Consider the following 15,299-nt stretch of genomic DNA (forward strand, 5'->3'; position numbering starts at 1 on the left):
TCTTTCATAAATGTTAGGTTTCTTCATATTCATTGTCAAAAGTTTATAAATTATAAGTAGATGAAATGGAAGTAGTACCTAATTCAAACAAATAAGGTTTCCAGCTTCTTGTCACATGACATAGAGCAAGTAGTCCCCTTTTCTGAAGCCTTTAAGGCTATGGTGATGCTGTACAGTAGAGCTTCCTTACCCAGTGGGGTCTTTGGGTGGAGGCAGTGTGGTGTTAGTGGCTCCTGGGAAGCAGGAGTGATAGCTTCTCAGAGTTTAGAGCAAGTTTGGAGGCTCTACCCCTGCAATTTGCACACAACCATTAGCCCAGTTGGAAAGTGAGTGGTAAAGAAGCTGTGAACAGAAGTCCATGTGGTGTTCTTATAGCATGCATAAAAGGAACACAGTCAAAAGGACAGCTTTGATGATCATCTCATACCTGCAGCACGGGACATTTATCTTAATTTGCTTGTATCAGTTGTCCATGTGGCACTATGGTGGGGGTGAGGGAGTCCAGCTTCAGCTCTTCGTCTTTTCTTAGCAAGCTCCAGTGGCTTCTTTGCTTGGCCAGTGAGAAGGCTTGAATTTTAACCCTCCCCCATCACTTGCAATGGGGAGCAGAAGAGGTAGACAAAATCCCTGTTAGAAGTACCCACTGTGTGCTTTGAGCTATGCTTCATGAGCAATACTAAAAGTTTGCTATCCCCACAGCATGCCCAATTTTTCTTAGCACATGTCAGAGTCACAGTTGGTGTTTGTCCTCCTGGGTTAGGTAAGCTCTGCTTCCCTTTGTCTATTTTGTTTTTAAATTTTTCATTCAAAAACAATGCAAAACAAGAATTTTGTTCTAAACCTAAACTCCATGTAGTTGAAGTTTATTCCTGTAGACTGCTCACTGAAGGCCCTTAGTAGGACCGCCAATTGGCTAACTCTTCATGTTGAAGAAATTTGTTTGGTTTTTGTTTTGTTTTGTTTTGTTTTGTTTTTGAGGTAGGGTCACTCTAGCCCAGGCCAACCTGGAATTCACTATGTAATCTCAGGGTAGCCTCGAACTCATGGCGACCCTCGTACCTGTGTCTCACGAGTGCTGGGATTAAAGGCATGCACCACCACACCTGGAAGAAGTTTATTTCTTTGAGCAGGTATAAACTTTGGATCTTACTAGACTGCTGCTGACTGGACTGTATCTGAGGTCTTTGTGTGCTCATCTAGAAAAGTTTCTAATTGATAGAAGTGTTGTCTTCAGAGTTAGGAAGTATTTGTGGAGCTGCAGGGAGGGAGGGACAATTGCCTGTGATGTACTAAATTAAGATTTGGTTTTTTTATTTCCTTAACAGATGCAGCAGCTTTTTTATGAGAATTATGAGCAGAACAAGAAGGGGTACATTAGAGATCTCCATAACAGTAAAATCCACCGAGCTATCACGTTGCACCCCAACAAAAACCCCCCATATCAGTACAGGCTGCACAGTTACATGCTCAGCCGCAAGATTGCCGAGCTGCGCCATCGCACAATCCAGCTCCATCGGGAAATTGTCCTGATGAGCAAGTACAGCAGTGCAGAGATCCACAAGGAAGACCTCCAGCTGGGAATTCCCCCTTCCTTTATGCGCTTTCAGGCCCGCCAGCGAGAGGAGATCCTGGAATGGGAATTTCTGACTGGGAAATACTTGTATTCAGCCACTGATGGTCAGCCCCCCCGGAGAGGTATGGACTCGGCGCAGAGGGAAGCCTTGGATGATATTGTCATGCAGGTGATGGAGATGATCAATGCCAACGCTAAGACACGGGGACGCATCATTGACTTCAAGGAGATCCAGTATGGCTACCGCCGAGTGAACCCCATGTATGGGGCAGAATACATCCTGGACCTGTTGCTCCTGTACAAGAAGCACAAAGGGAAGAAAATGACAGTTCCTGTGAGGAGACATGCATACTTGCAACAGACCTTCAGCAAGATCCAGTTTGTGGAGCATGAGGAGCTAGATGCCCAGGAGCTGGCCAACAGAATCAACCAGGGTTCTGGCTCCCTGTCCTTCCTCTCTGATTCCCTGAAAAAGCTTGTTCCTTTCCGGCTTCCTGGGTCCAAAAATGAACACAAAGAGCCCAAAGATAAAAAGATAAACATTCTGATCCCTTTGTCTGGACGTTTTGACATGTTTGTGAGGTTTATGGGGAACTTCGAGAAGACATGTCTCATTCCAAATCAGAATGTCAAGCTGGTCATTCTGCTTTTCAATTCTGACTCCAACCCTGACAAGGCCAAGCAAGTTGAACTGATGCGAGATTATCGTGTTAAATATCCTAAAGCTGACATGCAGATTTTGCCAGTGTCTGGAGAGTTTTCAAGAGCTCTGGCACTTGAAGTAGGATCTTCCCAGTTTAATAATGAGTCTTTGCTCTTCTTCTGTGATGTCGACCTCGTGTTTACTACAGAATTTCTGCAACGGTGTCGAGCAAACACAGTTCTAGGTCAACAAATCTATTTCCCAATCATCTTTAGCCAGTATGATCCAAAGATTGTTTATAGTGGGAAAGTTCCCAGTGACAACCATTTTGCCTTTACTCAAAAAACTGGCTTCTGGAGAAACTATGGGTTTGGCATTACTTGTATTTATAAAGGAGATCTTGTCCGAGTGGGTGGCTTTGATGTCTCCATCCAAGGCTGGGGGCTAGAGGATGTGGACCTCTTCAACAAGGTTGTTCAGGCAGGGTTGAAGACATTTAGGAGCCAGGAAGTAGGAGTTGTCCACGTTCACCACCCTGTCTTCTGTGACCCCAATCTGGATCCCAAACAATACAAAATGTGCTTGGGGTCTAAAGCATCAACGTATGGGTCCACACAGCAGTTGGCTGAAATGTGGCTAGAAAAAAATGATCCAAGTTACAGTAAAAGCAGCAATAATAGTGGTTCCACAAGGACAGCCTGATGTCCAGCACTGCTGGAAATGACATTTTTAATTATCTAATTTATTTTTCAAAAGTTTTTTGTAAGATCAGTTTTTGAAATCCATATAAGGATATATTTTCCAAGTGGTTTTCTTACACAAGACTCCTTTAAGATTGAGATTTTTGAACAAAAATGTGATCAATGTTTGCCTTTGAACACATCTTGCTGAACATTATGTAGCAAACCTGCTTAGTTCTGACTTGAAACATACCTGATGAACAAAATGTTTTTGTTTTGTAGTTTTACATTTCTTTCCCAGACCCCTTTTCTGAACAGTCCTGTGGCAGAAATCATGAACATTCCTACAAAGTATTATAGTGACAAAAAACACTGTCAACTCTGTTAAACGTTCTCTTGTCACTGTTGACTTTGCACAGATTCTACCTTTTTGTGTTTTTTTTAAATAGTAGTTTTTAAATCCATCTTGAGTTCCAGTCATAGAAAAAAGAAACATAACAGTGGCTGGGTCATCACTGACTTGTGGACAGCTTTCCAAAGTGCTCTGCCCCATGGTCAAGCCGGGAGTGAGGAGAGCAGAGCCAGGGCAGTGGTTGGTCCTGCGGGACTTCTGGCTTGAGTGGGCCTAGAGCTCCAGTCCAAGGAGGCATTGGCATTCTCTCTGTCTTTATCCTTCTCTCCAGATAATTCAATATTAATATATAGAATGACAAAGAAGAATGGTTGTAATAAGTTCAGTGAATGCAAGCTAAGCAAATAGAAACCCTAATGAAAACATTGGGAAACATTTTGGGTTTTGTTCACTTCATCCTGTCTTTGTTATGTTGGTGGAGATGGTTACTTCATTTTTTAATTACTGTTTTGTTTTATCTTTTTTTTATCTGAAATACCTTTAATTTATTTAATACCCATTGTTTAGCTCTCTGCCATTTCTTGAGTACCTGTTAGTTACTAGTATTTATGTGTACCAGGAGTATAGTTAGGATGTTTTATTTGCAGTAAACTGATCTCCAAAGATTTCCTTTTGAAAATACTTTTTCCCTTCCTTCCTTAAGTTTTACATTCCTGTCTTACTAAATATTAAGTGTTCTTGGACAATTTTTGGTGCTCACATGCTTTGGGGACAAAAGTGAAATGAATCTGTCATTACACCAGAATGTTTGTTTTCAACTCACAGATCAAATGTGCCTTAATAATTTTTTTTCATTTAGAATTCAAACAGTTGATAGACCTACCATTTTAATACACATCATTGGAGATCTGCTTATTTGTAAATAGTCTATTGCTCATTTGAAAAAATAAACAAGTGGACAATATTTTTCTATTGTACTTTTCAGACCCATTTTGTCTCCTTATTTCTGTTTTAGCTGGAGAATTGTATTGCATTTGGAGAGTTAAAAACGTAAACACGGAGTCAAACCTTTTGCAGTTATTGGAGTTACACATTTCCATGCATGGCTGTTGGAGTGGAATGAAAGACTACAGTGCCTCCCCGTTTCTTCCTAGAATAAATTGGCTTTCTTTGGTCCACTAAGCAGCTTGCTGACTGCTCAAAAGCCAGGGTGGGCTTCAAAGACCAGGCCCAGGCTCTTAGCCAGCTCCTTGTTACAAATCCACCTTGCTGGGCCTAGACAGTCACATTTTAAGTAGTGTTTCACATGATGCTATGAGCTCAAATGTTCTTGGATTTTAGGATCAATCTAGGGAGAGGATAAATTGTACATAGTTACTATATAATCCAAGAATTAAAAATTGATCACTGCTGCTAAAATAGCAAGCTTTGTGCATGAGAATTACACTCCTATGATAGGTATTTACAGTATGACAGCAGTAAGGTCCCAGCATAATGACATTGTGCTCACTGAAAGAACTGCTATAATTCTGCCTAATTACCATCCACATTGTGGGAGTGTTTATGCTATTTTTTCCCTCTCCTTTCTTTATTTGGGGGGCGGGGAGAAAAGCAGAGACATTTTTAATTTTTCAGTGAGGAAGAGTGTCAGAATGTCATCCACATCCTGATCCTGGTCCTGCCAGTGCTCTCATTCTGCAGGCTGTGGAATTTGAAGCAGAGATGCATTGAGCTGATGCCCCTGGCTAACCTTGCCATTTCCTTTCCCGTTCCTTCTCCCCTCTGCTCCTTTGCATGATGGCCATGGGGATGATGATGTCAACTGACATGGGTGGTGGACTGCAACCCCAGGATTGCTGTCATCCCATTTCCCCAGCTTGTGACACTGCCTGAACGATGCTGCCCTCAGGTTCCTTTGCCTCTCATCACTTCTTGGAGATTCCAGTGTCCTGCCAGAGGTGATCTCAATAGTTTTTGTGGTCTAAGGCCCTCAGACTGGCTACTGCTCCTGTGGTCATCATGCCCTACTCTTCAGGGCAGCTTCAGCTCCATGTTGTAGGGGTGTTAGTCTCTGCTGCTGTGGTATGTGCTTTTTTTTCCAAAGCTGAGACACCCTGTTGTTTGCATGATACCTGGACTCTTCCGGTGTAGATGTGAACAGTTGGACTTAATCCCTTACTCATGCAATCATGTCTCCCTTGCTATATGGCCCCTGGAGGTCAGGCCTGGGTCTTTTGTTCCCAGTGGTCTTGCAATGGGAGTTTTGGGATTCCTTGAAAATATACCAATGCTCCAATAAATGTAGGATATCTCGGATCCTTGTCTTAAGAATTTAAAGAATTAAAATCCATGGACCAGAGGGTAAGACTTAGACTTTATTATAGAAAGAGAAGAAAAGAGAAAGAAAATACAGAGAGCTCTTCCCATGTAGAAGGTAGGAGGGGATAGACAGCACATGTGGGGTCTTTACCAGAACAGATGTCTGGAGGTTCAGGAGACATGAACAGCACAAGAGAGGCTATTTATAACTTATTGTGATGGGCTCTATCCTCAAGCTTAGGCGAGTCTGAGAGAGAGCTAACTGGTGTGGACTCAGGGGCTGGTTCAGTAAGAGGCCAGCCATGATGCCAAATTTTGGGGCTGAGCATAACCAACCACAATGCCAAGATCAGATTTAAACCTTAATTCTAGGAAACTCCTTCCCAGAGAAGGGTAAGGTCGTTTGTGGAAAAACAGATCTAGGTTACTCCTTTAGTCAAGAGATAGGAGAGGAGAGATCCTTCTCTAATCTCTGGCAAAGTGGAGAGTGAAAGAGTAGGCTGAAAGACATTCCTGTTTTTTTTTTTAAAATATTTTTTGTTCATTTTTTATTTATTTATTTGAGAGCGACAGACACAGGGAGAAAGACAGATAGAGGGAGAGAGAGAGAATGGGCGCACCAGGGCTTCCAGCCTCTGCAGACGAACTCCAGACGCGTGCGCCCCCTTGTGCATCTGGCTAACGTGGGACCTGGGGAACCGAGCCTCGAACCGGGGTCCTTAGACTTCACAGGCAAGCGCTTAACCGCTAAGCCATCTCTCCAGCCCGACATTCCTGTTTTTTACTTTTGGGGCCCAGCCACCCTAAACTGCCTCAGTCCCCTGGCATGTTGGGATCTAAGTTGCCTACACTTTCCCTGCATGCCCTTTCTACCTGTTCCACTCCAAGTGGAATACCCACTAAGTCCTGTGGGCATTGAATGGGCAGAGACCTGCTGCCCCCACCCTGGGTGCAGAAATAATTCCTTCCCCTTTTGTCCTCTGAAAGCACTCTCTTTATACCTGTTTCACTTATTACTTTCTTTGTCTTCACATGCATACATTATTTTAAATAAAAAATATTACGAAAGTAGAATGCCCCAAACATACCAGACAGACCCTGTTGACAATATTTTAAAAATAAAGAACACTTGAGTAGGGTTGAGATTACTATACAAAGGTGTGCTTTCATAGCTTCCCTGTCTAACCATTGTCTCAGACCCTTCTCACAGTACCACCAGGTTTATGTGCAGCATTCTGGCAGGGAAGGGGAGAGAGAAAGTGTGTGTACAAATGAGAAAAGTGCATGCTGCATTCTCACAGGGACCGATAGCTCTCCATAGCCTTCAATTGCCCTTTCAGGTATGTGGGGATGGCACGCTCTGAGCACTGATTGGACATGGAGGAGTCCTGACTGGTAGACCAAGACTGGCAGACATTGGTACCCTGCATCTCAGTTTCACAACAAAAGGATCATTTTGCCACCACTGGTGTTGGCAGGGTCAGGATGAGGCTGAAGCCTGGTGGTAGGTCATAGCATTCATCCTCATGTTTGGAAAGGAGTGCTAGGGTTCACGTAGTTTGGGGTCATGAGATGCTTCCTCTAGATTGCAGACACAGACCCCAGGAGTAATGGTGGAATATCCCTTGGGGATGAAAGCAGGATGTCTTTGTGGCATCAAGTTCTCCAATCTGGGCAAGGCTGGCTGCTCAGCCCTTGCCCACATCCCAGTTTTCCAAGTCCTCTGTGGTGGTTTGATTCAGGTGTCCCCCATAAACTTAGCTGTTCTGAATGCTAGGTTCCCAGCTGAAGGAGATTCAGGAATTAACACCTCCTGGAGGGAGTGTATTGTTGGGGCCAGGTTTATGGGTGTTATAGCTAGTTTCCCCATGCCAGTATTTGGCACACTCTCCTGTTCTGTTGTCCACCTTATGTGGGCCAGGGGATGATGTCCACCCTCTGCTCATGCCATTGTTTTCCCCTGCCATCATGAAGCTTCCCCTCAATCCTGTAAGCCAAAATAAACCTCTCTTTCCCACAAGATGCTCTTGGTTGGGCGATTTCTACGCAATGTAAACCTGACTGCAACATCCTCCAAGCTTAGTTCTTACCTTAGCCTAGTAATAGACGTGAGGCTTCTTTTTTCCACACTGCAGGCTTCCATTGAAGGGGGCTGGGGTGGGGGGGGTCATGGCTGATAGACCCTAAGCTTGCCATTTGCCATGTGACCAGTTAGCCTTTGCCTCCTTCCTGCCCATTGGAAGGTCAGAGTATCCTCTGTAGCCAGCTCCATTTATACCCAGTGTGTTCAGAATCCAATTGCATGCAAGGGAGTCACAGATGCCACTTCTTACTTGTTAAGGACAGTGTTCAAGTTAAAGGGACCTGCAGGCTTTGAGACAGGTCACCTGTACTACTGGCATCATCTTGCTTCGAAGACCTTTTCTCCAGGAAAATGACATACTTGCAAGGCTCCTGTCCACTGACCAGGTGCTGGTGGCTGAGAGATTCCACCTAAGCCTCGGATGCCTGAAGACTCCTTCCTGGTCATGGAGGGAGCCCAGGTGTCAGCCCTTTCCATCCTGCACAGCCTTGGCCCTGAGGATTAGGCTGCATTACTATGGTACAAAGAGCTGTAATCCCAGCTGCAAAGGAGCTTATGGGCCACGCGAGCAGGAGCCAGCTGGGCTTCTGTAAGCTGAGGTGGCTGCACAGGGCTGCGCTTGCCTAGGCGAGCTCCATGGTACTTGGTAAGGCCTCAGCACATGGCTGTAATCCACTTGAAAGTGCTCACCACACATCTGCTTAGTTTATCTTGTTATAAATGCAATGAAAAGAGATCAAATTGGAGCAACCTGCAACTCATTTTGTAGGATTTCCAGTACAAAGAATTACATATGTTAGAGTTTTTGTATTTTAATCTTTTGCAGGGAGGATATAAGGGCACGGGGGATGGGTATAATTTTCAACTGGAAAATATAGGGCCAACCTAGGCTAGAGATTGGCTTGTCATTGGTATAGTTAAGGCATTTAAATGTCATCACATTTCATTATTAATTATCCTGTATCATGTGGGCCGTCATGTTTTAGTAATTCAGACAAAAATCACAGTTTTGTGCTTTAAAGAACATTCTAGCTACATTTCCTTTAAAAATAATCAGCTATGCCCGGCTGCTTTCAATGAGAAAACACAAGAAAAGTAGATCAAATTATTTAATTGTACAAATTAAGCAAGTTCTAGGGTCTTCTTAAATGAAGATTCTGTATTAGCATTAACTGTAATGAGCTCTGCAGGGTACCCCTGGCTGCCACCTCTCTCCCCTGCTGCTTCCTCTCCTCACTTTTGAAGCCTGAGTGCACCTGCTTGCTGCTCTAAGTACCTTCTCTTTGGAGGAAAGAAAACCCTGCTAGCCAGACTCCAAAGTGACCTTGAAAGTCATTAATTCTGAATTAACTATGGCTCTTTCTTTAGGCAAAACATCCTTATTCCATAACTTAAAAGGGATTTCTTGTTCAATTGCTCCAAAACATTCTCCATATCCTGGTCTGAAACCAGAGGGGGGAAAAGTGTTTCTAAGAGTACAATTTGAAATGATCCCTTTAGTGTTGTGAAGGAAGCATTTCAGATTTTTGCATGAATTCTGTTTCCTCCGTTGTAAATGACAATGTAATCACACTTTAAAAGGTCCTATCTACAGTAGGTCCCTCTGTGTCTACACTTGTATATCATGCATTCAAAACCAGCCTTGGATTGAAAATAATGAGGAAATTTGTCTACTGAACATGAATGGGTGCTTTTCCTTGTCATCCTCTAAATAATACGGAATGATAACTATTTTCAGTGTTGATTTTGTATTACGTATTGCAAGTTCGCTAGCATTCTATGTACTGTGGTGTGGTAACGATTTGCAGCGCTGACTTTAGGTGCTGCAAGTTTGCTAGAGGTGATTTACAAGCATGATGCTGGAGATGTGCACAAGTTCTGTGCAGATTTTATATTAAAAGGAAGGGAGCGTCCAGATTTCAGCATTGGCGGGGATCTTGGAGCCAATTCCTAGTGGACTCTGAGGAGCAGTGATGAGTGGGGAAGCAGGAAGGGGAAGGAAGAAGAAACCCAGTCACTCACATCACCCTGCTCTCACTCTGGCAAATTCCTTTGGGGATTTTGTCTGCATTTACAGTTTGTTTTGTTGCAGAATTTGGCATTTGGAGGTTTTTCCCCCCCTCTTCAGTGATTTTTTAAAAATAAATTTTTAAAGATAGGGTCTCACTCTAGCTCAGTCTGACCTGGAATTCACTATATAGTCTCAGGGTGGCCTCGAACTCACAACAATCCTCCTACCTCCGCCTCCCAAGCGCTGGGATTAAAGGGGTGTGCCACCACACCCAGCTCTTTTTTTCTGTTAATTAAATATTAATGACAAACACACAACTCTGCTGGCCAGACCTGTCAAGAACTACAAAAATAAGTATGAGTACATATTTGAAGACCAAAATGTTCATTTCTCACCAACTCCGAGTTTCACCCCACAAATGAAATTAGTGTTAAGTATTCAGGGAGAAGCTCTACTTAAGAAAGCTGCTTGTGGGTAATTAAAACCCCAGTGTCCAGCCTTCCAAGAGAAACCTCGATGCAGTACATTAGACGGTCACAGCATCAGATTATGATAAAATAGTCTTGCTTACATTATGCATTGACATTTGTTTTCATGGAGCCCATAAGAACAAAGGTAGACAGAGGCAGAGGAAACAATATAAAATCCTATTTAAAGCCCCTTGAATAATGACATAGAGACTGATCAACTTTTTCTTTTTTTCCCCGAGGTATGGTTTTGCTATAGCCCAGGCTAACCTGGAATTCTCAGAGTGTCCTCAAACTCACAGATGCTCCTTCTACCTCTGCCTCCCAAGTGCTGGGATTAAAGGCATGCATCACCAAGACATGCCCTGCCAGCTTTTTCATCAAGGAGCTTTGTTTGTTTGAAAGAAATTTTAAAAAAATATTACTTATTTCAGAGAGAAAGAAGGAGAGAGAAAGGAAGGGAAGAGAATGGGTGCACCAGGGCCTCCAGCCATTGCAAACAAACTCCAGATGCATGCACCACTTTGTGCATCTGACTTATGTGGCTCCTGGGGAATCGAACCTGGGTGCTTTGGCTTTGCAGGCAAGTGGCCCAACCACCAAGCCAGGCTTTTGATACTTGAATTTTTAATTAATTCCCTTTTTTTTTTTTTTTTTTGAGACAAACTCTCAGTATCCCAGGCTAGTTTGAAACTATGTGTTTCAGATTACCTTAAATTAAATTTGTAGCAATTTTCCTGCCTTGGCTTATGCCACCACTCCTGGCCACAGTGATACTTTAAAATCATCTCTAAAGGCTGCCTTTTTTTTTTTTTTTTTTTTGAGGCAAGCCTAACAGACTGGCCTTTTTCTTAGCAAGACTATGGAGGGCCGGGAGAACTGGAGGACCAGGACCTCCAGCCACTGTAATTGAACTTCAGATGTGTGTGCCACCTTGTGCACATGTGTGACCTTGTATGCTTGCATCACCTTGTGCATCTGGCTAATATGGGACCTGGGGAGTTGAACATGGGTCTTTAAGCTTTGTAGGCAAGCACCGTAACTGCTAAGCCATCTCTCAAGCCCTTCCTTATTCTTAATAACAACCATCTTGTGTTCTGTTGTCTTGTCCTGAATAACACCACGGGAAGTACCTGCTGTACACCTAGAAGTCTGATGGCATGATTTCCAGATGCAGGTCATCCTCTTCCAGAGTGAGTGACTTTGGGATTTGGCCTTTTCTCATAATGCTGAGTCATCTACTGTTTTATTTGGCCAATAGGGACTGTGGTGGTTTGATTCAGGTGTCCCCCATAAACTTAGGTGTTCTGAATGCCAGATTCCCAGCTGATGGCGATTTGGGAATTAACACCTCTTGGAGGGAGTGCATTGTTGGGCCAGGTTTATGGGTGTTATAGCCAGTTTCCCCATGCCAGTGTTTGACATGCTGTCCTGTTGCTATGGTCCACCTTATGTTGGCCGGGAGGTGATGTCCACACTCTGCTCATGCCATCGTTTTCCCCTGCTATCGTGGAGCTTCCCCTTAGAGCCTGTAAGCCAAAATAAACCTTTTTTCCCCACAAGCTACTCTTGGTTTGGTGATTTCTACCAGCAGTGCAGACCTGACTGCATCAGTAAAGTGGTACTGAGGAGTGGGGTTGCTGCTAGACACCTGACAGTGTGGCTTTCGCCTTTTGGAGCTGATTTTCAAGAGGAATGTGGAAGGATTTGAAAACTTGGCCAAAGAGATGCCTTGCAGTGCTATACAGCTTGATGGACTATTACAGTCAGAGTTGAAAGGCCTGAATGCAGTAAGAACTATGGACTGTGAGGTTTGGCTTTTTAGGGTGAGAAAGAGCTTTACTGGACCGGGCTAGCAGTTTGTGTGGGAAGCTTGCTGTTATACCTGGGTTCTGAGAAGTTGTACAAGGTTGCTTTTTGTAGATATATACTGGTGTGAGCAGAGGGATATGGCGCAGAAAGAAAAATCTTTGGGTGAACTGCTGCCCATTCAGCTGCAGATTGTTTGAAAGATTACAACCTTTGAGACTGGGTCAGCTGACCTGCACTGGGGCAAAAGGAAGAACGTAGACTCTTTTGAAGGGGCCTGAGTGTTCAAAGAGTGTCCTGTTCTTCAAAGTCTGCTTTATTCCCCCCTGGACTAACAAATTGGCACCTAACCTGGTATGGTGGAGTATAAGAAATGCACAAAAGAGAGGGTCATTGAGTTTGCAACATGGTCTTGTGTTTTGGAAACGGTCATGGGCAGTGTGAAGCAGGTTGGCTGGATGCCTGCATGGAGACCCCATGGGGCCATGAGGATGAACCGTGGATTGCAGTGGAGACCCAGTGGAGATGCCGGGATCACCAGTGGAGATGGCTGTTAAGGAAGGCTGCTGGCCCTGATGAAGTTTTCCAGGACTATGTGTAGGAGGGGCAGAATTGGAACTCCAGAGACTTGTTGCTGGTTAGAATTATCTGACTTGGAGATTTATCACTGACTAGAGTTCTTGGACTTGAAGCTATAGAGTTTCGTGTTTGTCCTGATTGTTTTAAATCTGGTATTGGCTCAATATTTCTTTGCTATGCCCAATGCCATCTTTTGCAGTGTGAATGTTTGTTCTATGCCATTATGGTTGGGGGGGGGGTTGGTATTATGGCTCAGTTAAAAGATCTTGGATTATGGGGATGTTTGAACATAATTGGGATTGATAAAAACTATGGGGATTTTTAAAGTTGGACTGAATGCATTGCATTTTACATCATGGATTATTATCAGTTTATGGGGGCCAGGGGCAGAATGTGGTGGTTTGATTCAGGTGTCCCCCATAAACTTAGGTGTTCTGAATGCTAGATTCCCAGCTGATGGAGATTTGGGAATCAATGCCTTCCAGAGGCAGTGTATTGTTAGGGTGTTATAGCTAGTTTCCCTATGCCAGTGTTTGGCACACTCTTCTGTTGTTATGGTCCACCTTATGTTGGCCAGGGGGTAATATCCACTCTCTACTCATATCGTTGTTTTCCCTGCCATTGTGGAGCTTCCCCCTCGAGCCTGTAAACCAAAATAAACTTTTTCTTTTTTTCCCACAAGCTGCTCTTGGTTGGGTGATTTCTACCAGCAATGTGGACCTGACTGCAACAGGGACATTATGTACCTACCAGCATTTCTAAAAAATACACTTAAGAAATAAGCCTAATGAGTGGCTCAGTGTGGCTCAGTGGTAGAGCATTCACCTAGTATGTACAAGGCTAGAGAAAATCCCCAGCACCATACACAAAAGACATCCAAAGTGAATCTGAACATTTATTTGTTGGGTGTTTAATTTTTGCAGTTCTTTGTAAATTCTCCCATTCTGTACGCTGTTTACTTTGCTGATGGTTCCATGTGTCTCCATTTCTTAATTCTATGAACTATTTCATGTACAACTAGAGACAGTTCACAAAAGAACACAAATAGCCAATAAGTACTTTTAAAAATGCTCAACATTCCTAGCCATTAGGGAAATACAAATTAAAACCACTTTAAGATACCATCTTACTCCAGTCAGAATGAACATCATCAAGAAAATTGACAACAGCCAGGTGTGGTGGCACAGAGGTACAAGGATCGCCTGAGTTCCAGGCCACCCTGAGACTACATAGTGAATTCCAGGTCAGCCTGGACTAGAGCGAGACCCTACCTGCGGGGGGGGGGGGGGGGGGGGGGGGGAAGAAAACTGACAGCAAATGCTGGTGAGGATGTGGAGAAAAAGGAACTCTTCAGTTCTCTGCTGGAGGGAGTGCAAACTACTAAGGCCACTATGGAAATCAGCATGGAGGTATCTTAAAACATTAAGACTAGACCTTTCTGAAGACCTAGTTATTCCACTCCTGGAACCCAAGCCCAGAAAGATTAAAACTGCAGGTTCTCTCTGATATGTGGGTCTTCGCTTGTAGTGTGTATAGACAGGGGCAAATGTGGTACAACAGTAACCAAGAGCAAGTATAAAGGAATTAGCTGAAACAGGGGTGAGGGAAGGGGAAAGGACACAGATGACATGTAAACAGAAGTAGGGGACAAATATTGAGGGAAGAGGAGAGTGAACTAAAATAGTATCTGAAAATGCCAGAATGAATGGTATCTAAATCTCTGTATGCCAATTAAAAAAAAAAACAAAACCTGAATGACAAAATGACCTTCAAGATGTATTGAGATTGCTCACGATATGTTGGCTATACCATTCTGGGAAAAGGACAACTCTAAAACCTAACCCCATGGACACAAAACTTGAGTCATGCCAAGGTAAAGGGAACAGGGTAGGCAGACTGGCAACGTGATTTGTGACCACTTTGTGAATGAGGGCCACTCCATGCTCAGGCTTGTCCCTGGGGACAGATGTGAGGAAGGGGAGCAGGGAACGGAAGCTGTGGGCTCAAGATAAGGGTGGCTCTTTCCAGGCTTGGCAAGGTGGCAGGAGTTCAGGACAAAGCAGTGACATAACCAGGGGCATCAAGTGTCAGGGGAGTTAGGGGTGATTTTTCTGGTGGGAAAGCATGATTGCAAATCGATGGGAATAAATTATTTTGCTTGTGTGTGTGGAATATCTTCATGTGTGTGCCCTTGCATCGCTCCATATGATTGCCTGCAGCAGGCGTCAGAGTAGATCATCCGGTGTCCTGCTCTATCTCTTCAGCCTGCAAAGTCTTGTTTTTGAGCCAGAATCTCCTTTTCCTGATTCCGGAGCTTGCAGGGCTCCAAAGATTCTTAGGTCTCTGTTCCTGTGCCACTGGAATTATAGATGTGTGACCACCCCAGCTGTTTTATATTGACCTGGAGATTTGGGTTGGACCCTCATGCTTGTGCAGGAAGTGCACTTAATCATTGAGCCATCTCCAGCCTGGGAATGGATTTTCATAGTTAAAGATGAAACTGCTTACCTAGGTTCTAAGCACATTTTGAAGGCTAATGTGCTTTCCTAGAATTCACAATAGTGGGTGTTTTAGGTTATAGGTTTTTGGTTTGGGCTTTGGTGTTAACCTGGAAGCATAGATGGCATATTGCTGAAGGTTGTGTTCGATTATGGGGTTAGAGTTCCAGAGATGGAGGCTTCATGAATGAGTTTTTTGGTTTGGTTCTAAATCAGAGGAGCAGGTGATGAAGGGAACATATGGTTTATCCCTTGACAGGAGAGGACAGTGGGGGAGGAAGTTGT

The 15,299-nt window shown here is 43.8% G+C and overlaps 1 protein-coding gene across 1 annotated transcript in view; it reads left to right on the forward strand.

The window, feature by feature from the left end:
• Positions 1-4,225, forward strand: part of Chsy1 (chondroitin sulfate synthase 1) — a 95,976-nt gene extending 91,751 nt beyond the window's left edge. The window contains exon 3 of the mRNA XM_004658070.2: positions 1,326-4,225. Within this exon, the coding sequence (XP_004658127.2) occupies positions 1,326-2,918 (1,593 nt within the window). The 3' untranslated portion in view covers positions 2,919-4,225. The remainder of the gene's footprint in view (positions 1-1,325) is intronic.
• Positions 4,226-15,299: the final 11,074 nt, after the last annotated feature.

This window comes from Jaculus jaculus, chromosome 3, assembly GCF_020740685.1.
Source record: "Jaculus jaculus isolate mJacJac1 chromosome 3, mJacJac1.mat.Y.cur, whole genome shotgun sequence".
Lineage (NCBI taxonomy): Eukaryota > Metazoa > Chordata > Mammalia > Rodentia > Dipodidae > Jaculus > Jaculus jaculus.